Raw genomic sequence first — 24,796 nt, forward strand, 5'->3', positions numbered from 1 at the left:
ATGAGTTACATATTTAAATGTGTATGTGCATTCATTAAATATATTAGTGATAATTATAATGAATCTCATATTTTGTCTTGTATTCATATATGAGTTACATATTTAAATAAACAAATTCGACATTAAATTACTTATGTATGAACTTCTCATATATAATATATTGATATACTTTCAAATATTTATTTAATTATAAACATTGAGCATTAACTCATTCGCGCGCAATGCACATGTAAAACTAGTTTTTGGAATAAGAGTCAAATAGGTCATCTAACTACACACCAAACTATAATTAGGCAACTAAAAAAAAAAAAAAAAAAAAAAAAAAAAAAAAAAAAAAAACTAAAATTGGGTCCCTGAACAACACAAATTCATGCAATTTAACCTAAAATGACTTGTCTGCCTCTTGACATGCTGATATGCCGGTTCCTTTATTTAAAAACAATTTTTAAATTTTATTTTAATAATTTGAAGTAAAATAATTATTTTAAATTTTTTTTTTTTAAAAAAAAACCTCCAGACTTGCCAGAGAGAAAGGGGATCCTTCGTCTTCATGGCTGTTCGGAGACAAAGGGGACCCTTTGTCTTCGGCCAGCCAACCATGGAGATGAAGGGTTCCTTCGTTTCCAACTGAATTTTTTTTTTTTAAATTTTAAAACAATTACTTTATTTAAAATTATTAAAATAAAATTTTAAAAATTATTTTTAAATAAAGGAATGGACATGCCAGCATATTAAGAGGTAAACAAGTCATTTTAAGTTAAATTGTATTAATTTTTGTTGTTCAAGAATCCAATTGCAATTTGGTGTGTACTTGGATGACCTATTTGATCCTTATTCCTTGTTTTTTTAATAGCGCAGTACAAGAAGCACATCGTTCTTCCATGTGCAACAGTGTGCACTTCTTGGTGCAACTATGTATATTACTGTATGCAACAGTGTATACCCATACGTGCTACAATACACACTGTTGTGTGCAATACTGTACAATTTTGTGTGCAACTTTTAACACTGCTATGTGCAATAAGGTACACTTGTGTATGCAACAATATACAATTCTGTGTGCAACAGTGTACAATTATGTGAACGAGCTTATTTTGGGTGGATGAGGTAATTGGTTATTGATTCAATTGCGTAAGGATAAGAATTACAATACTAATAGCTAAACAACTCAGCGTAAAGAAACCCTATCTAACAGGAAAGCCACAGAAGTCTAAACCTATTACAATGAGTAATAAAGATGTAACAAATAATAACAAATAATAATAATAATAATAATAATAATAATAATAATAATAATAATAATAATAATAATAATAATAATAATATTGCTAACACACCCCCTCAAGCACAAGGGTGGTGAGCCACAACATTGAGCTTGTCACGAAGAGTTGCAAAACGCGGCCCTGGAAGCGGCTTGGTGAAAATATCTGCTAGTTGATCTTTAGTTGACACAAAATTAACCCTCAGATCCCCATATGCAACCTTGTCTCGAACGAAGTGGAAGTCAATCTCCACATGCTTGGTTCTGGCATGAAAAACAGGATTAGCGCACAAGTAGGTAGCGCCCAAATTGTCACACCAGAGCGTGGTGGTATGCCGGAGTGAAGCCCAAGTTCCCGTAGCAATGATACAACCCACGTGACTTCTGCTGCAACGTCAGCTAGGGCCTTGTACTCGGCTTCAGTAGACGAACGGGCCACCGTGCGTTGCTTTCGGGAAAGCCAGGAGATTAGGTTGGACCCTAAGAACACTGCATAGCCACCAGTGCTCTTCCTGTCGAGCGAACACCCTACCCAATCTGAGTCTGAGTAGGCATGGATAGCAGAGGTCTCGGATACCGTGAGGCGAAGACTATAGTCGAGAGTGCCTTTGATGTATCGTAACACTCGCTTGACCAATCCCCAATGATCGGCGGTCGGAGTGTGCATAAACTGGCAGAGGCGATTGATTTCATGTGATAGATCTGGTCTAGTGATAGTTAAGTACTGTAAAGCCCCGACAACACGATGGTACTGGGTCGGATTGTCATGCGGCACGGCGGCACTCGAAACAGGCTGAGTGACCGCAGCCGGAGTGGCTAGAGGTTTGCAATCAGCCATACCGGCTCGGGTCAGAATGTCATTCATATAACAGCGTTGAGACAGCATGAGACCGGTGTCAGTCTTTAAAGTTTCGATTCCAAGGAAGAACCCGGGAGTACCAAGATCTCGAATTTTGAAAGTTGCAGACAGGCGGTGCAGAAGGGAGGTAATGAGTGTGGGGTCATTTCCCATCATAATAATGTCATCGACGTATACTAGCAAGTATACATGGGAGGCGCCAGCGGGAGTAATGAAAAAGAGAAACATCTGTCTTCGAGGATGAAAAACCTGCAGAGAGTAAATAATCATGCAATCTCTTGAACCATGCTCGATGAGCTTGTTTGAGTCCATACAGAGACCGCTGTAGGTAACACACATGATCTGGGTGCGTCGGGTCTTCATATCCCGGAGGTTATTTCATATAGACTGTTTCAGCTAAGTGCCCATTTAGAAAAGCATTGTGGACGTCGAGTTGCCTCAGTGTCCAGCTGTGTGAGACAGCGAGCGAGAAAAGCAGCCTAACCGTAGTCGGTTTGACCATAGGGCTGAAAGTATCGAAGAAGTCTTCACATGCCACCTGATTGAACCCCTTTGCGACCAGACGGGCCTTGTACCGCTTTATAGAGCCATCTTCAGTGCGTTTGGTGCGAAACACCCACTTGCAACCAATGATGTTCATGTCTGGCTTAGGATGTACAAGAGCCCATGTGTTATTATGCAATATTGCATTAAATTCTTGATCTATCGCATCATGCCATTCTGGATGCCCAACCGCCTGCGAATAGCAGGTGGGATAAGTGGTTACACTTAGGGCCTGGAATTCTTCACCAGTACCTTGGGTCATATGCCGAAGTCTCATTACATGCCCTCGATCTTGAGGCTCCATCCTGATAGTCCGCTTTCTGCGTGTTATGGCCCTAATGGGGCCCTCAATGGCCAAAGGGGCGGGCTCCTAAGCCAAGGGTGTTGGACTCGGCGGTCTGTGGGGACCAGAGTCAATGGGGGGCCGTGCACTAATGTTAAGCCAAGGGTGTTGGACTCGGCGGTCTGTGGGGACCAAAGTCAATGGGGGCCGTGCACTAACGTTGTGATATAATCGGCCCAGAGGCCCACGGTAATACGGGTGGCACTGCTGAAGCCGTGTCATGTACAGCTAAGTCTGAAAAGGGAAAAATAGTTTCATCAAAGCATACATGACGACAAATATAAACTTTTCCACTTGTTAAGTCTATGCATCTATAGCCCCTAAAGGAAGGAGGATACCCTAGAAAGACACAGGGTGTCGAGCGATACTCCATCTTGTGCCGATTTTAAGGCCTTAGATAGGGGTAACACCGACACCCGAAGATTCGGAGGAATGTGTATGGCGGTGAGATTTTATAGAGACGACTGTATGGGCTATCAAATTTTAGAACTGACGTGGGTAAGTAGTTGATTAGGCAAGTGGCTGTTTCAAAGGCATAGTCCCAATATTGTTGCAGGACAGAACCTTCGGCTAGGAGAGCTAGCCCGGTTTCAACGATATGCCGATTCTTACGTTCAACTCTGCTATTTTGCTCGTGCGTGTACGCACATGACTGGCGGTGAACGATGCCTAATTTTTCAAAAATATGATGTAATTTGCAGTATTCTCCGCCCAAATCGGACTGAATAGACTTGATAGAACGCGAAAATTAGCGTTCTACCATGACCCGAAACGACTCGAAACTTTTATATACATCGGATTTTACCCGTAAGGGATAAAACCAACAAAAACGGGAATAATCATCTACAAAAAGCAGAAAATAACGAAATCCACTAGTAGAGATTACAAGAGCAGGGCCCCAAATGTCGGTGAAAATTAAATGCAACACATTTTTACTAGATAACGATACTCTATCTAAGGGAAATCTGGAAGATTTGCCGAGATGACAAGACATGCACGATCCCGCTGTTTTGGCTTTATTTGGTACTACCGGACATGACTTTAAGACTTGATTTTGGACGTGTGTATGAGGATGGCCCAACCTGCGGTGCCAGACTATCGGAGTGGCGCGGGACGTGAGAAAGGCAAAATGTGACTGGGAAACTGGGAGCTTGTGTAAACCTCCCAACGTGGAACCTCTAAGCAGAACTGCCCGGGTGATTGAATCCTTCGCAATGAAACAGTCCTTGTGAAATTCAAAAAATACATGATTATCATTCGTTAAACGATAAACAGATAATAATGGAACCGAAAGTTGTGGGACATATAGCACATTCGACAAATTTAACATTTTTGACACAGACGGTATAGATGCATGACCCACTCGCGAAATCATCAAACCTGCGCCATTACCAACACGCAGGACATCACCACCAGTGTACTCATCAGACTGCGACATCATGGAAGCATCGGGTGTGGCATGGGCCGTCGCGCCAGTGTCCGGGAACCACCCCGGAGTTGAGGATCCGGCTGCCGCGTCTTCGCCGGGAACTACCAAATTGGCTTGCGCCGGCGGCTGAGGGGCATACCGCTTATAGCAGTACACGGCCGTGTGCCCTTGTGACCGGCATATCTGGCATCGTGGAGCACCGCCTCTGCCATTCCGGCCACGTCCGCCGCCACCTCTGTCACGGCCTGGATTGCCGCGACCCTGGTTCTGGCCATTCGAACCACCACGACCTCCACCGCATCCTCGACCGGCATATAACGCGGACGGAGCAGCGAGGAGGCCACCATCAGATCCGGCCGGGAATTCCTCGGCGTGGATGAACTCTTGTGCTCGCAGGAAGTCCGCGATCTGGGGGATTGTGACAGGATTACCTGTCGCCATCAAAGAGGAAGCCATGGCGCGATACTCCGGGCGTAACCCCCGGAACACGAACATGTTCTGTTCGTCAAGCGAAATGGGCCGGCCGGCATGAGCAAGATCCTCCACCAGCAGTTAGGCATTTGCCAAGGTAGTCCGCCGCACTACGGTTACCCTGCCGGAGGCGGAGGCATCGTGCACGGGTGGAACTGCCGAGCGCCGTGCCGATGGAGTCCCAGACTGCCTTGGATGTGGTTTTGCCTACCGCGAGTGCATCATCTAATCCGAGAGGGATGAGATGAGGCGCGAAAGCAGTGTCTGATCTTGCTTAACCTAAGCTTTGTAAGCCGGATTAGGGATCGGAGAGACGGTCGTTGCAGTGGACTCGCCGGAAGCCGGAGGCATCAACAGTCGGCGGTGGGCAATGGGTTTTTCAGTCAATATAGCCATGAGCTCCTGCCCACGGAGGAATGGCACCAACTGGGTTCTCCAGAACAGAAAATTCCGATAGGTTAATTTTATCGAAACAAAGTGATGGGCACTGGTCAAGGTGTTCTGATTTGTGGCCGGAGAAGAAGCCCCGCCGGCAGTAACAGTACGCTCGGAGCAGTTGGATGACATGGTGGTGATCGGCCAGTGTTTGGGAAAAAGAAAAAAAAAACGATAGGGAGTGATGGTGAGAGGAGAGAGAATGAACCTGGTCTAACTGATACCAGATGAGATAATTGGTTATCGATTCAATTGCGTAAGGATAAGAATTACAATACTAATAGCTAAACAACTCAGTGTAAAGAAACCCTATCTAACAGGAAAGCCACAGAAGTCTTAACCTATTACAATAACTAATAAAGATGTAACAAATAATAATAATAATAATATTGCTAACAGGGTGGAACATTGTTTTGTCTTCCCTAATTTCCTCAAGAAGTTGAAGCTTGTAGTTGCCTATTAAGCACTTTAAATAGGTTGCTTCCATGTGAATTTTGATCATCAAACACTACAATTTTGTCCAGGCAATATCCAAGGTACATTTTGAATATACTAAACATACATTATTTGTATACATAAAGTACATTATTTTAAAGTACATGATTTTTTATATATTATCAAATAATGGACATTTGATACACAAATAATGTACTATTAGTAACCAATTTGGTTGGCGTAAGTGGCCGTGCACTCTTGTCCCTTAAGAGAGGTCGGGAGTTCGAACCCCCTCTTGTATGGAAAAACTAATCTGGCCAGCACTTTACCCCTTAATTGGGTCGGCCCGGTGCGAACGAGGATTAGTCTGAGTATGGTACGGGCTTAAAGGTGTCTCCTCTAGTTAGGGCCTGCTGATGATATCTCTAGTTGTTATATTGTGGACCACGGTGCACGTGCACCGCGGTCAAAACGGCGCGCGTTACTGTTAACAGAGCATGCATTTTTTTTGGTGTGTTAATTACCAACTGACACTACAGTGTATCTAAACCGACACTACAGTGTATCTAAACCGACACTGCCTCGCGTATTATTTTATATATTATCAAATAAAACTGCAGTTATATCAAAATGATACTGTAGTTGTGGTGAAATGAAACTGAATAACATTCCACATATTTGAGTGTATATTGTGCAATGAAGCTGTAGTTATATAGAAATGATCATGTAGTTGTGTTTTAATGAAACTATAGTGTATATAAAATAAAATTAAATAACATTTTCACATATTTGATTGTATAAATATCGAATGAAACTGTAGTTGTGTTGAACTGAAAATTCAGTGTATACAAAATGAAATTGAATAACAGAGTTACTTTTTGCGAAACGGCCTGAAACGGGTGCCGTTTCTTTTCATTAAACAAAACGACGTCGTTTTGAAGCTCGGTGCACGATATAATTTGTCAACCCTCATGTCTTCTAACATTATTACCCTCGTCAGACTCGGACTCTCACTATTTTCTGCCCGTATCACTTGTTTAGCAATGACATTAACATTAACATAATGATTAAAACAAATAAAAACAAAAGTAATGACTCCTAATTTGTCTAAAAACAAACGAATTTGCAAACTTTTTTGGCTTTTCATAGGGATGGTAGAAAATAAAACAATTTAACTCCTGAATTTTGTGAAGTAATTTGGATTTCTCCTTGCAAAGAAAAAGTTGTTGATAGATAAATAAATATGTATATCGAAAAGAGTTAATTACCGAAATGGTCCCTTAACTATAGCGAAATTATTAATTTGGTCCTTGACAATTTTTTGCACAATTAAGTCTTAATTTTGAAAATGTTAACCAATTCGGTCCTCCGTTTGATCCGGCATTAGAAATATGTTAAAATTGAGGGCATTGTTGTAATTTCACATCTCTCCACGGGCTGCCCAGACTGCCCACGATTTCCTCCTTTTCCTCCCTCATTTTTCTTCGACTCCGTAGCTTTGGAATTGCAACCCCTCTCCCTCCCTCTCTCCGTGCTCCGAAAAGATAACACAAATTCATTGATTCCATGCATCTTTTCTCCGAATCTTTCAATTAATCTCAACACCTACTCTCCAAAGCTTGCAACTTCCCTTGTTACGTATTTTTCTCTCCACCTGCTTCCTTCTTGCGTTTCTGAATTCTTGAAACCATGCTTTTTGGTGCCCTTAGCTCATTCTGGCCACATACATACATGTGTGCAATAATTTTAGATACAGAGAGAGAGCAAAAGGAAGGCTTGGTTGTGTTTGTTGTATGGAAAAGTTGTGCTTTTTATTGGGGTGTGTGGAATGGCTGCTATAAACAATGGAGGAAGGGTAAGAACTCAACGGGTGGAGTTGAGAATTCAGTGGGTGTCGGTGCGGGTTTGAGTTCTGGCGATTTTGGTTGCTCCGCCGATGATATTTCAGAATAACCAGAAGATTAACATGGAGTGGAGTGCTGAAGAACATGCTACACTGAAGAATGTCTTGTCAAGTAAGTCAATCTCCAAAACCTCCTCCTACTTTCTACTTATTCTACAATTCCTTGCTCTCTTTTTGTTTTCTTTGTCTTTCTTTAATTCTCTCAAGTTATGAGCTTTGGAAGTAATGTTGGTTGGTAGAGAGTTGTATGATTCTGAGAACTGATTTGTGAATAAATAAAATTTTGGGATTTGGTCAATGAAAGGAAGGACTAAATTGTGTTGTTTATGTTGGCTGGTGCATTAGTCTGGTATTAAATTTAAATAAGAGAGGAAATAGAGCTCCTCACGTGAAATTCCAATAATGTCCTCAATTTTAACGGACTCTTGATGCCTGATCGAACGTAGGACCAAATTGGTTAACATTTTTAAAGTAGATGACTTAATTGGGTAAAAAAAATTGTCAAGGATCAAATTGGTAATTTAGCTATAGTCAAGGGACCATTTCGATAATTAACTCTAACGAAAATTGCTTACCTTAAAATATTTTGGTATCTTCCAATATCTCAAGATTGTTGTGTTTTGTTAATTTTGTTAATCTAGAGTATAAAGAAAAATATTGCAAATAAGATATAACATAACATATAACAACCAAACACAAGCCACAAACAAAACAAAATGAAGACGACTGCAAAAGTCAAAGGGAAAATGAAGAAACACTAAACACAATACCAAACACAATTATTTTAGTTACGTTGATTTTATTTTGCTAAATAAACTGAATTTATAATGAAATTCTCTTGTATATCATTATGATATTGTGAAGGAACAAATATAACAACATTCAAACATACATTACGAACTTGTCATGCAAAAGACTCATTTGGAAATAATATCATATCAATTATATGAAACAAAAAAAAAAAAAATGTTATGCCCTATGTTTTATTTTACATATCTGGTGATCATAAATTTTGATGTGATAGAAACATTAATTTTTTTATTAAATGTTTAAAACTTAACTTTTTAAAATTATTTGTGTAAATTTTGCAACATTCATCTCTAAATACTCACCAAGATACACTCTTTAAATTGTAAAATTAATTTTTAAATTATTATAGAGAAGAGAGTTTTAATTTTTTCTTTTAAGTCTTGAAAAGTTAGATATATGAGCATTTTTTTTAAAGGAACCAGTGTGGTTGCATTTATAGATGAATTGAAATAGAGTCATGCAGGACAGTGTCCCAATACATAGCCATAGTATAATTAAAAGCAGCTGATGCTAACGTATGCGCTAAATAATTCTGCGATCTAGGAATAAAAATAACTGAGCAGTAATCAAACATAGCCATATAATCTCTGCAATCATCAAGAGCGTAACCAAGATACGATCGAGCCTGGACAGCGGTTGAAGACAAGTAGACCTGGAGCGTCTGACAGTTCGTGTGTAGTTTAACTGAGTGTTCCCCACGTGCTTTGAGCCACGACAAAGCTTCTTTGCACGCAAGCGCCTCGGCCATAAGTGGTGAGAAGCAGTCCTGCAGTGGCGCACTGTATGCCGATATGTATCCACCGTGGTCGTCGAACAAAATTCCCCCAACCGTGGCCGTCTTCGACTCCGAGCGGTATCCAGCGTCGACATAGCATTGTCTCAGTTGTGCTGCTGCTGTTCCGGCTATGGGAGGAAGTGGTTGCGTGGATGATGGCGGATACAGCACGTCGGCAGTGTTGGCGATGGGAGGAAGCAGCTGCATGGGTGGCAGTGGTTGTAGCACGTTGGCAGTGTGGTTGGTCAGCGACAGCGAACCGGCAGAACAGTGGGCTTGCAGCCACGCCTTCATGGTAGTTACGGCCGTAGTGATTATTTTCTTTGGCATCGGTAGGCATGCATCCCAAACCGCTCCGTTTCGGGCTCTCCAAATATTGTATAAAATTGCAGCTGCAAATAATATTCCATCAGTGTCTAGAACATTTAAGATTTCTCTAAACCATACATGGAAAACATTGTCACAATGTGGGGAAGTGGAAGGTTAGATTGATTCCAAATGGATTGTGCATAATCACACAACACTAATGAGTGTATAGTGTCCTCATACATGATCCCCCACATGGCACATATCGGATCAACATCCACTCTCTTTATAAGCAAATTGTTGGTAGTCGGAAGGATATCACTAATTGCTCTCCATAAAAACATCTTCCACTTTGGAGGGATTTTTAGTTTCCACAAGGTGAGCCACTTATCAAAATCAGTACCGGTTTCATAAGTGCCCACCATGAGTCTGCAGCCACTCTTGACCGAGTAGCATCCATTCATGTCACCATGCCAATACCATATGTCTTCATATCCCGGGGAGATCGGAATCTTTAAAATTCTAGGTATGTCACTTGGCTAGAAAATATCTGATAAAATATGAGGATCCCATGTGCCCATAGTCTGATCTATTAATCCTGTGACTTCCCCCAGATAGCTGTGGTGGCATCTCTATTTGGATCATAGGGTCTAAGTCATCCTAGAGCCAGGGGTGTTCGTATTACAATTCCCAATACGCCGTCTCAGGCCACTAGCTATTAATCCTTTAGCAGCAATAATACTTCGCCAACAATAACTAGAATTAATTCCTAAACATGCTTCAGAGAAGGGAAGTTTAGGATAGTACCTAGCCTTATAAACACAAGACACCAAAGAGTCAGTGTTAGTAAGTAAACGACATGCCTGCTTACCCAACATTGCCAAATTAAATGCTCTCAGATCCTTGAAACCCAGGCCTCCATATTTTTTGGGAATACATAATTTATCCCATGCTTTCCCGTTAGTACCACGGTCAGTCCCTGATCCCACCAATGGGTCATTGTTCGTTTAATGGCTGCACAAACAGATATAGGAAACAAGAAAACACTCATTGAAAAGGTAGGCATAGCTTGAGCCACACTTTTCAATAAGATTTCTTTACCAGCCTGTGTTAGGAGTTTCTTATTCTATGATCCAATTCTTTGTCTGATTTTATCCTCAATATAAGCAAAGGCCGCCTTTTTATTCCTCCCCACAAAAGCTGGTAACCCCAGATATTTTCCAAAGTTAGGGGCCTGGACTACTCCGAAAATTTGTGCCACCGCATCCCTGTCCTCAGCACATGTATTTTTGCTATAACAAATACTAGACTTATGATAATTGACCATCTGTCCAGACAAGTTCTCATATATAGACAAACAATTCTTAACCTCAGTGACCTCCTGCAGATTGACTTTGAAAAATAATAGGCTATCATCAGCAAAGAATAAATGAGAGATCGGAGGAGCACCTCGCGCAACTCTGCAGCCATCAATTAGACCACTAGTCTACGCCTGTTGCAATAATAAAGAAAGCCCTTTTGCACAGATAATAAAAAGATAAAGGGATAAAGGATCCCCTTGCCTGAGACCACGAGTGGGCGTCACTGATTCACTAGGAGAACCATTTATCAGAAATTTATAGGACACCGTAGTCACACACAGCATAATAAGATCCACCTACCTCTCATCAAAACCCAATGCCTTAAGCATTCCTTGTATGAAGGGTCATTCCATACGGTCATATGCCTTTGCCATATCTAATTTGAGAGCCCCCCAACCAACTGCCCCACACTGTTTCCTATTCAGATAATGTCCCACCTCCGCTGCTATTTAGATATTATCATTAATGAGTCTATTCGGTATAAATGCACTCTGTGAGTCAGATATAATATTCTCCATGAGGGGCTTCATTCTCTGGGTAATCATTTTAGCCATCACCCTATAGATAACATTACTTAGGGCTATGGGTCTTAAATCTGTTACCAATTCAGGCATGTTTTTTTTTTTTTGGAATTAACACGACATTCGTTTCATTCAATGCAAGGGGGAAAAGAGCGTGTATTTAGGCAATCAACAATAAATTTCGAGAGATCCCCACCAACCACATCCCAAAAATGTTGATAGAAACCCGCATTCATTCCATCTGGGCCTGGTGCTTTATCAGAGCACATTGCAAAGAGAGCCTTCTTAACTTCATCCACCCCAAAGGGTTGAAGAAGTGATACATTCTGTGCTTGTGTGACTCTTGGCATAATATTCTCAAACAAATTATGCCCATTGGCAGGATTACTAGAACAAAAAATATTGGCAAAATAATCCATGATAACCTTTTTCAAAGCTTCTCCCTCCACCCAGTCCCCATTATCATTCATAATTCTAGATAAAGAGTTTTTCCTTTTACGATGAGAGGCATACCTGTGGTAGAATTTTGTATTGGCATCCGCCCCCTTTAGTCAGTGCTGTTTAGCTCTCTGCCTCCAATATGCATCCTCCTGGGCTTCCATACGGCTCAAAGCCTGCTCTAGGCGCTGGAATTCAGCCAATGAGACTGAGTCCGTGCGTCCTTTCAAATGTAATTGATCTCTCCTGAGTTGCATTATCCGCTCACCAAAGTTATGATACCGGTCACCACCCCAGCGAGATAATTGATTACCACAATGTGTAATACATTCCTGCAGGCCGCTACCTCTCCCTTCTCCCCATGATTTCTCCACCACCGCTCTGCATCCCTCATCATATATCCATGCCATCTCAAATCGGAACAATCTCTTTTGCGATCTCCCCCTCCCCATAGGATCATGGATTCCTAGAAAGAGGGCAGAATGATCTGACGTTCTTGTTAAAAGGTTAGTCACTCTTGTCTCGGTGACAATATCACACCAGGAAGCCGTGGCTAACACCTTATCCAATTTCTCTTCTATCCACCAAGTCGTGCCCTTCCCTTTCTCCCATGCAAATTGATATCCATCCATCGGTAATTGAGATAAACAAGAGTGCTCAATAACCTCCCCAAAACCACGAAGAAGATTATCCGGGTGCGGATTACCTCCCCTCTTCTCATATTGAAACAGGAGATCATTAAAATCACCAACCATGATCCACGGTAGATCGGACTGTGGTGCCAGCGATTTAATGAAATCCCATGCATCATTACGTCTGTTTCGCTCAGGAAAGCCATAATAACAAGTCATCCGCCAATGAGGGAAGCCTGCCATACTAATCTCCATATCAATATGATTTCTTGAAAAACTCATAAGTCTTGCCGTGTTATTTCTTTTCCATAATAAAGCCAGTCCGCCACTCAAACCAACACAATCAACATAGAATAAACCATCAAAGCCAAGTTTAACACGAATATGCTCTGCATGAACTCGTCCTACTTTAGTTTCCACGAGAAAAACAGAATCAGGCTTCTTCCGGGACACCATGTCCACTATCTCACAAACTGTACGTGGATTGCCCAAGCCACGACAGTTCCAACATAGCTTACTCATTGGGTCAGGCGGGTCTGGGAACCGAGACCCGCCACAAGCATGTTTTTTGAACCACTGTTGGTTGTTGCTTCACCACTCGCCGGTGAGCCTCCCCTATTTAAACTTCCGCCAGCAGCACAGCGTCTTTTGGAAGAGGCCGCCACATCTTCATCTGATCCTTCCCGCTGCTGTGCCATGTTAACATCTGCCGTGTCATCATCCGGGAATGCCGGCATTACAGTACTAGGTTTCCGAGGCAGCGTTGCGGTAGATCCTACCGGCGGTAGCAGCCATGATGCTCCCACCGGTCTCGGCCCTTTGGTTTGTCCCGCTCTCATCCAAGCCCGATACAGATAACATTCGGGTTTGATGCTGGAGACTCGAGCTTTCACACAAAATTTGTCAAGGTGACCTAGCAAACCACAACAAAAGCAGAAATTATGGAGGCACTCGTATTTTAGATTCACCCAGCCCCAGGACTTATCCTGACGTATTAGTTTCATTCTTCGTTTGAGCGGTTTGTCCACCGGTACCAAGACAGGTACCCGGTAGAACGTCTTCCATGGCCGTCCAATATGGCGGTCGTCACATCGAATAAACGTTCCCACGAAATTACCAACCTGTTCTAGGACCACATTAGATGTGTAACCCATAGGCAGATCATAAACCTCTATCCACATATCAACGATATCAAGCTTGAGTTCCCTCGGGAGATAACCATCACAAACTTGCCTACATACTAGCGTATGATTTTAAAAAGACCACGGCCCCTCCTCCAAAACTCGTATCATATCAGTCTCGTGATAGAAAACAAAGAGAAACAAATTATTATGCAACTCCGTAACTCGCATCCCCATCACAGGTTGCCATACCGAAGCCAGAACTTGCCGCATATATTCAACTTTTATCATCTTCGCCGTTAAGAAACGACCAACGACGGAGTAGACCGGCGTGCCCTCCCCCGTCGGCAGCTAGAAAGCATCATCGGCCTCAACCCCTTCTTCTTCATCTTCGAGCACCATATCAGCCCAACGCTCGGACAGTATCTCCACCCCTTCTTCACGTTGCTGCGGTGTTGTAGCTTCCATGTGGATGGACGTCGACGTTATGCACTGATCAGCGAAGTAGACGCAACATGGACAACGGTGATTGGCGGTAGGAACGTAGAGAATCCCTAGCAGGGAGAAAAGTAGAGAAACCCTAAAGAGGGAGAGAAAAAATATGATATATGAGCATTTAATTTATTCAAAATTGTTGAGATTAATAAGAACAAGAAAAATAATAATGGCTTAAAGTAAAGAAGACAAGATTTACATGGTTCGGCAATGTGCCTACATCCACGGGAGTGAAAGTATTCTCTTATTATTTGTGATGGTGATCCAGGTGATGAGATACATTCAATATATTTATAGGCATCTAATCTCCCTTTCACTCCTATTCCTTATATGAGACAAACTCATATTACTAATCCTTATATGAGACAAACACAACAAATCTCCACCTTGGCGAATATGCTCTCTAGGAGAAAAGATAACTCAACAAATCCTTTACCCTAGACTGCCATAACCCAAACTTCCCTGTACCATCAAATTTTGATACCTCGAATTTTGTACTTGAACTTGTCATCTCAACAGTGCTCTGATACCAATTTGTTGAGATTAACAAGAACAAGAAAAATAATAATGGCATAAAAGATAAAGAAGACAAGATTTACGTGGTTCGGCAATGTGCCTACATCCACGGGAGTAAAAGTATTCTCTTATTATTTGTGATGGTGATCCAGGTGATGAGATACATTCAATATATTTATAGGCATCTAATCTCCCTTTCACTCCTATTCAGACAAACTCATATTCCTAATCCTTATATGAGACCAACACAACAAAAATTAATATTTGTGTTATCTCGTATACTAATCTTGCAACAATGTTGACAATTCCGATCCGGGAAACAAATGTGATGATGTTTAATTGTGTATAATTGATTGAATAAATTCACTATTGGACTCAAATTTTCATTTTCTTATTAATTATCAATATAGTCATTATCATTTTAAATTGGCACAAGTGTCAAATAGGTCCATCTACTACTGCGAAGTGTTCAATTTCTACCACGAACTAAATTAAGTGTCAAATAGCTCCATCTACGAGTTAAATTTGTTCAATTAACTTTTTTTTTACAGGTTAATAACAAGTTACCTATTTTTAACTATTAAAATAAATAAATAAAATAAAATTTAAAAATAAAAATAAAAATACAGTCACCGGCCATCGCCGCCGCCCCCATTCCAGGCCATGGCCGTCCCCAGACAGCCACGGCCGTCTAAAAAAAAAAATTCGAATTAGAAGATCAAACCAAACATGCAAGCTTAAAATGCAATCCAAAATATATTTCCAACCCAAGTGAATATGGTCACCATACTTATTTGCTATGGTGAAGACTGCTGTAGTTGCCATTCTCGCCTTACTGTCATCTCCGTATGTAAGAATAAAGTCTTCAAAGTAGGATGGAAGCAACAAGTTGGTAAATTTGCATAGTGATACAACCAAATCATCCAACACTTCATCAAAATTATAGGTTGCTGAAATCCTAGCAATGGCCAAGAAGCCATCAACACAGGTCTTCAAAACATCTTCTTGCTCCACATTATCAAAAACCACAGAGATGGCAGTAATTGTGGGCCCAGACAATATGGCAAAGAGATGCCAGTCAAGGTAAGGTTCCATATCACACGCTATAAATGGTGCAGTTTGGTTTGATCTGCTAATTCGAATTTTTTTTTTTTGACGGCCATGGCTGTTTGGGGACGGCCATGGCCGTCCATGGCCTGGAACGGGGGCGGCGGCCATGGCCGGCGCCCTCGTTCCAGGCCGTTTGAGGTCCAGATCTGGACCTCAAACATGAGGTCCAGATCTGGACCTCATATTAGACAGCCGTGGCTGTCCGGCGAGGACTCCGGCTGTCCTCGCCGGACAGCCACGGCTGTCTTTGAAATGGCAGTCACCGGCTGTCCGGCGAGGACAGCCGGTGGCTGTATTTTTTTTTTTTAATAATTTTTAAACTATTTTTTTAATAATTGAATTGGTAACCTGCAAAAAAAGTCAATGACCTACAAAAAAAAAAGCTAATTGAACAAATTTAGTAGGTAAGTGTGGTTAATTAGCCTTTAATTTAGTTCATGGTGGGAATTGAGCACTTGACAATAGTACATGGGCCTATTTGACACTTCTCCCTTTTAAATTTAGGGGGGTGTATTCAATCATGACTTTTGTAGAGTTTTAAAGACTTTTAAAATGATAGATTTTAATAAACTTTGATTGACTTTCATAGAGTCGTTCAAAACTTTTTAAAACTTTATAAGACTCTATAAAAGTCTATATAAAAAACATTCATAGACTTTTATCAACTTCTTATTTTAAAAAGTCTACCAAAGTCATTGAAATTCTAAATTTAATACATCCTTACAAACTTTCAATGATTTTGATTCTTATCATTTATATAATTTTCTTACAAAACATTTATAATATATCATAAAATTCTTCTTATTATATAGTTCTTCGCCCACATCAACATTCTCAACATTATTATTTTTATCCATAGTATGCTGAGACTTATATATATTATTAATAAACATCAACAAAAAAAACTATTTATTAGAAATTCATAACAATATTGAACAATAAAATTTATAATAAAAGAATTGATCAAATAAAATATTTAAAAATATAATTACAAGTTTCATAAAATAAAAAAATAAAAATCTAATATTAATAATATATATATATATATATATATATATATATATATATATATATATATATATATATATATATACTTGATATATTGCTAGACATCACACAAATAACTATTATTTGCAATAGCAATTTGAGACTGCGAACAACAACAAGGTGTTATTGTTTGCAACTCCAAATTGTTGTTGCGAATAGTATTTCGCTATTCGTAGTAACCTGTTGTAAAAAAAAAAAAAAAAAAAAAAAAAAAAAAAAAAAAAAAAAAAAAAAAAGGAAAAATATATATTACGAATATAAACATAAAAAGAATATATAAAAATCAAAATATATAAGTATATATTTATATGAATATTATGAAATATATACTAAAATTTGACGATGAAAAATTTGCTTTGTTCATGTATTTAGGGAGAATTAGAGAAAGTTAGGGATAACAAATTCATAGAAAAAAATAAAAATCAATATAAACATTAGTAAAAATAATATTATTTCAAATTTTTGGAGGAAGATTGTAAATTTTAGGAGAGAGAAAAATTGGTAGAGTTTAGGTATGAGGAAAATATAGGATAATGAAGAAAAAATAATTTTATTAAATTTTGATAGGTTTATAAAGTTTAAATAGGGAGAAAAAAATAGAGATTAAATAGAGAGAGAAAACATTCAAAGTTGTTAGAAAGAAAATTTTGAAATCTTGGTGTTGGTGGTTGGATTTCAACTATTTATATTTGAGAAGGAAAAGTCTACAAAAGTCCTAAAATTAAAAAGTCTACAAAAGTTCATAACTTTTGAATACTACGTGACTTTTAAAGACTCTCTAAAAGTCTTAATCGAATACCACATGACTTTTAAAGACTCTTTAAAAATCGTGATTGAATACCGCCTGACTTTTAAAGACTCTATAAAAATTTGAATTGAATACCTCCAAACTTTTAAAGTTCATAAAAGTCTTTAAAACTCTATGAAAGTTATGATTGAATACACCTCCCTTACTTTCACTACTCAAAGTAATCTTATGTTACAATTCTAATTGTTATCTCACAAGACTTTAAGTGAGTTGAATGAAAAATTATCTGAAAGGAGCTACAAGTGAATTGAACAAGGAATGGCAATTTTAATTTGACTTCACAACATTTTAGACGACAAAATGTGATAATTGAAGGCTATGGTAATAGTATAGAATGAAATAAAATATATAAAAATTAAACAAATTTATAAAAGATATAAAAATTAAACAAATTTATAAGAGTATTTGTAAATTTAAAAAAAAAAAAAAAAATATCATGACCAAACAATCAAACATGCAATTTATTCTTCCAAAAGGCTGAACCCCAACCCTAAGGGCCCCCCACACCCCGGCCCGACAGAGCATTTGGGAGGATGTAAATCATGGTGACTCAACTGAACATGAACCATAGAGGCTAGACCGGTGCGCTCCCCCTCACTTTGAGAGGTTGCCCCCACACTGCCGCTGGTGAGACTCGATCCCTGGTCATTCTTCCAAAGTTTCACCTCTATGGTGAGACTCGATCCCTGGTCATTCTTCCAAAGTTTCACCTCTATGACCAGTTGAGCTACCCATGCGGGCTCAAACATGCAATTTATAACACCATGTTTGGTTCACAGAATGAATTTTAAGAGTATATTCAATACATTAACTAGGTAGTGAAAGCCATGTTCTTTCGTAAAAATATGATCATTTGTCATAGACTCATAGATATAGCTGGAATGCATAACAACCGGGAGAATTATTATTTTCAGGAACATCTTTTGGCCTCATGAAACCATACTGCAACTATTGGGAAAGTAAAATAAAGAAAAGAGTACTATAGTGGTTACATGTAAATACATAATTCAAGTACATATATTAGACAAACCTTTTCAGATCAATTAATGCTCAGAACTACTGTTCAGATTATATATATATAGACAGGCCTTAGTGAAGAAGAATCACTGAGTTTTGATCATCAAAGTCAGTTATAAGAGTACAATTTCAGTACAGGTAGGGGAGGTAGGCAATATGGTATAAAATTTCTTGAAATTTGAAATCTATGGTTCGATTTACATTTGAATTATGAACTATACAAAAAATAATCAATATTGTCAGCAAACTAGCAATTCCCGAGTTCTCAAGCCTTCCTGGTGCAGTGAAGCGGATGAACACTGATATGATGCAACAGAGACGAGCAATGCATTCTCGAGTTCTCTGGATAAACCTCGGGTAAGAAGTGAAATGATGTAGTCCATGAAGACTGCATCACATGGTATTGTAATAGGCCCATCGCTTGGAACTCCAAATTCTTCTTCAGACATACTTAAGAGTTGCCTAATAATCTCATTCTGGAGATAAGATAGAGGGACAACAAACCGCTTCTGATCAGCTGTGTAGATAGCAAAATGACCCTTGTTACCTGCAGAGGAAGTACTACAGCTGTCTGCGTCATCATTCTCTCTCGGGAATGAAATCCTCTTTCTTCGGATAGCGGTAAATTTCTGCCATCTTCTTACAAGCTTGATGAGCTTCTTGGAACTGATCATGGTATTAACTTAGAAAATATAGAGAGATTGAATGGAAGAGAATAAGATGTGTAGAAAGCTTAAATCTTTGGTGGACAATGAATTGCAGTGTTTGATGATCAAAATGAATATGGAAGTGATCTATTTAAAGTGCAGAGGAGGCTAAGACAGGGATTAAGATCTTGTGGAGATCAAGGAAGACAAAACCATGTGCTACCTAGTTGTATGTGGGGAATGATGTTCAAAGACAGGTCTTTATCTACAATGTTTTTTTGTATAATTTCTTGATGAGTTTTGGATGACAAGACAGTGTGGTGATGTCTCTTATCTTGCTAGCTGGCTGCTCTATAACCTTATCTCTCATTTGGTAAGCTCTCTTTCTTGGAATAACAGTAGTTAAGCCATCCTATCTATTAGAAATTCTTGATGATTTCTGAATGACCTACAGAACCATGTGATGATTTGATGTTGTCTTATCATGCATGCTAGCTGGCTGCCCTTCCATCCAAATATCTCTTAGTCACTCAAACCACCTCCCAAATGATCTATATAAACACTCAAATATTTCCTTCACAACTACCATAGCTTCTGCATTCTAAAATTGTTTCTGATCTATATATAGCATCTTTGATTTACACTGCCTCTGCTTTAATTTAAGAAGAAACATCCCAGAATAGAATGGCGATTAGTATGCCTCGCATTCTCCGTGCTAAGCAGGGCCTCAGAAGGTCTTCTTCAAGAACAAACAGAGAAACTGAGGTTCCTAAGGGGCATTTTGCAGTTTATGTTGGTGAGAGCGAGAAGAAGCGTTTTGTCATTCCAGTTTCCTACTTGAAGGACCCTTCTTTCCAAGACTTGTTGTGCCAAGCTGAGGACGAATTCGGATTTGATCATCCAATGGGTGGACTCACAATACCTTGCTTGGAGGATACCTTTCTCCACATCATCTCTAATTTGAGATCTTGAGAGACTACACAAAACTTAGTTTAGTGAAACAAAATTTTGCATAGAAGAGAATTCATGTACAGTTCATTTGTATAGATTTTTATCTGCTGAAAATTTCAGTAAGTCAGTCAAATTTTGATACAAATCCTACATTCCTATTATCAGCTTGGAAACTGTAAATTTCACTGGTTATATGAAGGCCTATTGTGCACTAAATGTCTATATATCTCGAGACTTGGGTAGTTACACTAATATTATGTTTTCAAGAAATAATTGATGTTTTGTCCCTTTTATGTACATAAGCAATTGAAGCAAGTGCAAACAAGAGGAGGGATCGGACAACGTTAACGTTAACATTAACATTATTGTAATTTACATCTGGTGGATTCCAATGCTAACTATTCTTGAAGTGCTTTTTGCAATGAAAATTAATTATCATTAAAAATGACAACTTCTTTAAGGTCCATTGGACATTTAAGAATGAACAATACCACTTTTGTATCAGAACACATGCCAACTCATTTCATTCTTGGGATAACTAGAAAACTCCAGTTTCATAAGTAATAGGGAAAACCATATTTACTATTTTACTTGTACTAAATATTCAAAGTACATACATTAGACCAAACTCTAGTTTAAGGACGAAAGATTATTGATTTCAGATCATTTCATTCTTAGCTTAGAACTACTGATCACTTATGGAGTTATGTATATAGACAGGCCTTAGTGAAGCAGTACGAAATATTACTACGTTTTCATCATCAAAGTCAGTTATGTGAAAATAAAATTGTATAGAGGGGAGGGGAGGTAGGAAATCTGATTTAAAAACAAATTTCTTGAAATTTGGAAGCTATGAGGTGAGTTACATTTCAAATTTTGACTATACTAGAACTAATCAATACTATCTGTCAGCAAACTAGCAATTCCTGATTTCTCCACCCTTCATGGTGCAGTGAAGCTGATGAACACCGGAATGAAGTAACTGAGATAAGCAATGCATTCTCGAGTTCTTTGGATAAGCCTCGGCTAAGAAGTGAAATGATGTAGTTCATGAAGACTGCATCACATGGTAGTGTAATAGGCCCATTGCTTGGAAGTCCAAATTCTTCTTCAGACAAGTTCAAGAGTTGCCTAATAATCTCATTCTCGAGATAAGATAGCAAAATGACCCTTGCTAACTGCAGAGGAAGTACTACAGCTATCTGCATCATCATTTAGTCTTGGAAGTGAAATCCTCTTTCTCCTGATGGCAACAAATTTCTGCCATCTTTTCACCAACTTGATGAGCTTCTTGTTACTGATCATGATATTAAACTAGGAATTCGAGAGAAATATAATGGAAGAGAACAATATGAGTAGAAAGCTTAGATATTGGGTGGAAGAAATTGGAGGGTTTGATCATCAAATTCATACACAAGTGATCTATTTAAAGTACTAAAGAGGATATGAGTAGAGTAAATCAAAGAAGGCAAAATCATGTTCCACCCAGTTGTATGGGGCCTATTAGTGTTGCCATAAATATATAGAGACAGAGAAATGAGGAATCACATGGTTTTGTTTCCCAATTCAAACAAATTGATTAAGCTATTTTGTAGGCAAGTAACATGATCTTTCTGCACTCTTTCCTCATCTCTCATTTGAAAGGCTTTCTTGGAAAGATAGAAGTAGTTAAGCTATCCCATCTATTCAAGTTTGATTGAAGCATGTGGGGAATGATGTCCATTCACACAACTTTAGTAAGAATTGTTGATGATTATTGGAAGACAAAACAGTGTGGTAATGTCTCTTATCTTGCTAGCTGGCTGCCCTCCCATCCAAATTTCTCTTAGCCACTTGATCCACCTCAGCTCCCATAGGATCTATATAAACACATTTGAGTTGGTACTCGGTATTCACCACCACACTCAATCAATTGCATCACAAAAACCATAGTTTCTACACTCACAAATTGTTTCTATATCTTGCTTAACTAGCACTTCCTATACCTTCCCAAAAAAGCATTTGAACATGGCAATTGGTATGGGGCATATTTTCCGTGCTAAGCAAGGCCTTCGAAGATCTTCTTCAAGAACAAACAGAGAAAGTGAAGTTCCTAAAGGGCATTTTGCAGTTTATGTTGGGGAGACTGAAAAGAAGCGCTTTGTAATTCCTGTTTCGTACTTGAAGGACCCTTCATTCCAAGACTTGTTGTGTCAAGCTGAGGAAGAATTCGGATTTGATCATCCGATGGGTGGACTCACAATACCTTGTTTGGAGGATACCTTCGTTGACATCATTTCTAGTTTGAACAGATCTTGAGAGACTACAGACAGCTTAGTTTAGTGAGAAAAAAAAAATGCATAGATTTTTCATAGAAAAGTTCTCTTTGTATATTAATTTTCAGATTGGGAAATGTAAATTTCAGTGGTTATACAGAAGCTTTTACAGATCATAAACTTTGAAAGCTATTAATTGAGTTAGTTAAAGCTGAATTCCAAGTATACTAAACAGTGATGCCAGCAAACTAGCTATTCTTGATTTCTCCTCTACCCTTTCTGATGCTGTGAAACTGACGAACTCTGATATGAAGTAATCGAAACTAGCAAATCATTCTTGAGTTGTCTGCCAACACCGCAGCTGAGTAGTGAAATTGTTGGGTGGAGGCCAGTGAAGGGCCAACTCTAACACTAGGTGGTTAGGGGATTGCTAGGCAGAGGCTTGAAGGGCCAAGTTCAGCACCTTGCCTCTAAAAAATGTGGCGGTATAAGAAAATAAGGCTACGTCTTCGCTACGAGCTATAGCTTTTTGTGTAGTGGTAAGCGTTTGATCTAACAAGTGGTATTAGAGCCAGATTGTCGGGAGAATTTTTGGGGCCGTGGCCTTTGATCCTAACAGAAATGATGTAGTCCAAGAAGACTGCATCACATGGTAATATAATAGGCCCATCGCTCGGAGGTCCAAACTCCTCTTTAGACATTTCAAGGAGTTGCCTAATGATTTTGCAGTCAAGATAAGACAGGGGAACAACAAACCGCTTTTGATCAGCTGTGTACATAACAAAATGGCCTTTTCTATCAGCTTTGCCATTGTGTCTTGGAAGAGAAATCCTCTTCCTTTGGATACCTACAAACTTCTGCCACTTCATAGCCATGTTGATGAGTTTCTTGAAACTTATCATGGTGTTAGCTTAAGAAAGGGAGAGAATGAAATATATATATGTTGGAAGATGAAGTGTTCAGTGATTAATAATCAAAATGAAGCGGTTTATTTATAATGAGGAGGAGGATGAAGACAAAAAGTGAAGTTAAGTTACTTAGTTGTACTTATAGAAATTATCAATTATGATACATGTAGATAGTATCAGTGTAAGGCCTCATAGATTCATAGAAGTTATCACTGATGCTTGTCTTTTCTCCAGTTGTGACTATCCTTCTTGTAATCTTGTCCAACCTTGTTTTAGAATAAATGTTTGTATTTTGTAATATTTTGAGATACAACAAAAAGTACAGAAGAAAATAAGTGAACAAAAAATTAGACCATTTAACATTTTCAGGTGTATACTCACTTCTCTACAAGTTTTTAATCTCCTTTTACAAGCAATTGAGATACCGGATTAAGACCTATGAGATACAAGAAGATATACGAAAATCTCGAGTTGCTCTACCAAGAATTTCCCTTAAGTTGTGTAACTAAGAACTTTATTTAAAGCTATATTCCCAAGTGTTTAATAAAAATAACACAAGAAAATATCAACAATGAAATTAACCTTTCATCTCTTAGACTTGACTCTTCTCAGATCTTTCTCAAATCAGATTACTCTCAGACCACTTTCTGATTACTGAGACTCATGTATGAGACTCTGTGACTCTCTCAGATTCTGTGTCCCTCCAAAATGGATATATATATATATATATATATATATATATATATATATATATATATATATATATGTGTGTGTGTGTGTGTGTGTGTGTGTGTGTGTGTGTGTGCGCGCGCGCCTTAACGTACGTACGTTGCGACCGCTTAAAAAATACACCAATAATGTTAGGAAAATACACAACAATGAAATGCACAAATACACTACAAAACGCACAACACACCCAAAAAATTCATCATACCTCCTCACACCTAATTGTTCATTTCCGAAAACTGTGAGGTGCTCTAATGCATACCTAATGATGCGTTTTTTTGTGATGCATACCTAATGATGCATTTTTTTGTTGTGCATTAATACTGTTGGTGCATATTTGTATAACTATTGGTGTGGCCGCACTGACCGCACGTTAAGGCGCGACCGCACTATATATATATATATATATATATATATATATATATATATACTATACTATACTAATAAGAGCCCAAGAGAGTTAGGCCTATAATTGGTAGAAAAAATGGCGGTCAAATTTTTTAATCAAATGAATGGCTCAGATTGATCAGATTTTAATTTTTCCTTAAGATTTCCTAATTTATCCTTAATGAATATGATTATCCGTTAACTTTTCCGTTAAATATTATCTTTTCCGTTAATTTATGTTAGTTCACCGTTAACTTACTCATTGATTTCAATAAGAAAGTTCTTA

General features: G+C 38.8%; 4 protein-coding genes across 5 annotated transcripts; 1 reads left to right on the forward strand and 3 right to left on the reverse strand.

The window, feature by feature from the left end:
• Positions 1–1,463: 1,463 nt before the first annotated feature.
• On the reverse strand, positions 1,464–2,459 carry LOC109154160 (uncharacterized mitochondrial protein AtMg00810-like). The gene has a single exon (XM_019302021.1). It carries the CDS (start codon positions 2,457–2,459, stop codon positions 1,464–1,466), a length of 996 nt encoding a protein of 331 aa, XP_019157566.1.
• Positions 2,460–18,547: 16,088 nt separating this feature from the next.
• On the reverse strand, positions 18,548–21,705 carry LOC109154125 (auxin-responsive protein SAUR68-like). 2 transcript variants are annotated; one of them, XM_019301988.1, is made up of 2 exons: positions 21,404–21,705; positions 18,548–19,174 (listed from the first exon to the last, which is right to left on the reverse strand). In XM_019301988.1, exons 1-2 carry the CDS (start codon positions 21,537–21,539, stop codon positions 18,876–18,878), a joined length of 435 nt encoding a protein of 144 aa, XP_019157533.1. In that variant the 5' UTR covers positions 21,540–21,705; the 3' UTR covers positions 18,548–18,875. The 2 variants fall into 2 exon arrangements, with proteins under 2 accessions (XP_019157533.1, XP_019157532.1); XM_019301987.1 differs by lacking the exon at positions 21,404–21,705 and having other exon boundaries at positions 18,548–19,879.
• A 536-nt stretch (positions 21,706–22,241) lies between these two features.
• LOC109154161 (auxin-responsive protein SAUR21-like) lies at positions 22,242–22,806 on the forward strand. Its single transcript, XM_019302022.1, has 3 exons — positions 22,242–22,515; positions 22,618–22,627; positions 22,725–22,806. The coding sequence occupies exons 1-3, from the start codon at positions 22,242–22,244 to the stop codon at positions 22,804–22,806; spliced, it is 366 nt and encodes a 121-aa protein (XP_019157567.1).
• Positions 22,807–23,001: 195 nt separating this feature from the next.
• LOC109154163 (auxin-responsive protein SAUR68-like) lies at positions 23,002–23,364 on the reverse strand. The gene has a single exon (XM_019302023.1). It carries the CDS (start codon positions 23,362–23,364, stop codon positions 23,002–23,004), a length of 363 nt encoding a protein of 120 aa, XP_019157568.1.
• Between the last annotated feature and the right edge of the window lie 1,432 nt (positions 23,365–24,796).

The sequence above is a fragment of the Ipomoea nil genome, unplaced genomic scaffold (assembly GCF_001879475.1).
Source record: "Ipomoea nil cultivar Tokyo-kokei standard unplaced genomic scaffold, Asagao_1.1 scaffold2610, whole genome shotgun sequence".
NCBI lineage: Eukaryota > Viridiplantae > Streptophyta > Magnoliopsida > Solanales > Convolvulaceae > Ipomoea > Ipomoea nil.

Bases quoted from the DNA above. Each gene is read 5' to 3' on its own strand.
- LOC109154163 (XM_019302023.1), bottom strand. From the start codon at position 23,364: ATGGCTATGAAGTGGCAGAAGTTTGTAGGTATCCAAAGGAAGAGGATT.
- LOC109154160 (XM_019302021.1), bottom strand. From the start codon at position 2,459: ATGTGTGTTACCTACAGCGGTCTCTGTATGGACTCAAACAAGCTCATC.
- LOC109154125 (XM_019301988.1), bottom strand. From the start codon at position 21,539: ATGATCAGTAACAAGAAGCTCATCAAGTTGGTGAAAAGATGGCAGAAA. The intron at 19,175-21,403 runs GTCATTTTGCTA...CAGGTAACAAGG, and splicing joins TTCCTCTGCAGTTAGCAAGG to GTCATTTTGCTATCTACACA.
- LOC109154161 (XM_019302022.1), top strand. From the start codon at position 22,242: ATGGCAATTGGTATGGGGCATATTTTCCGTGCTAAGCAAGGCCTTCGA.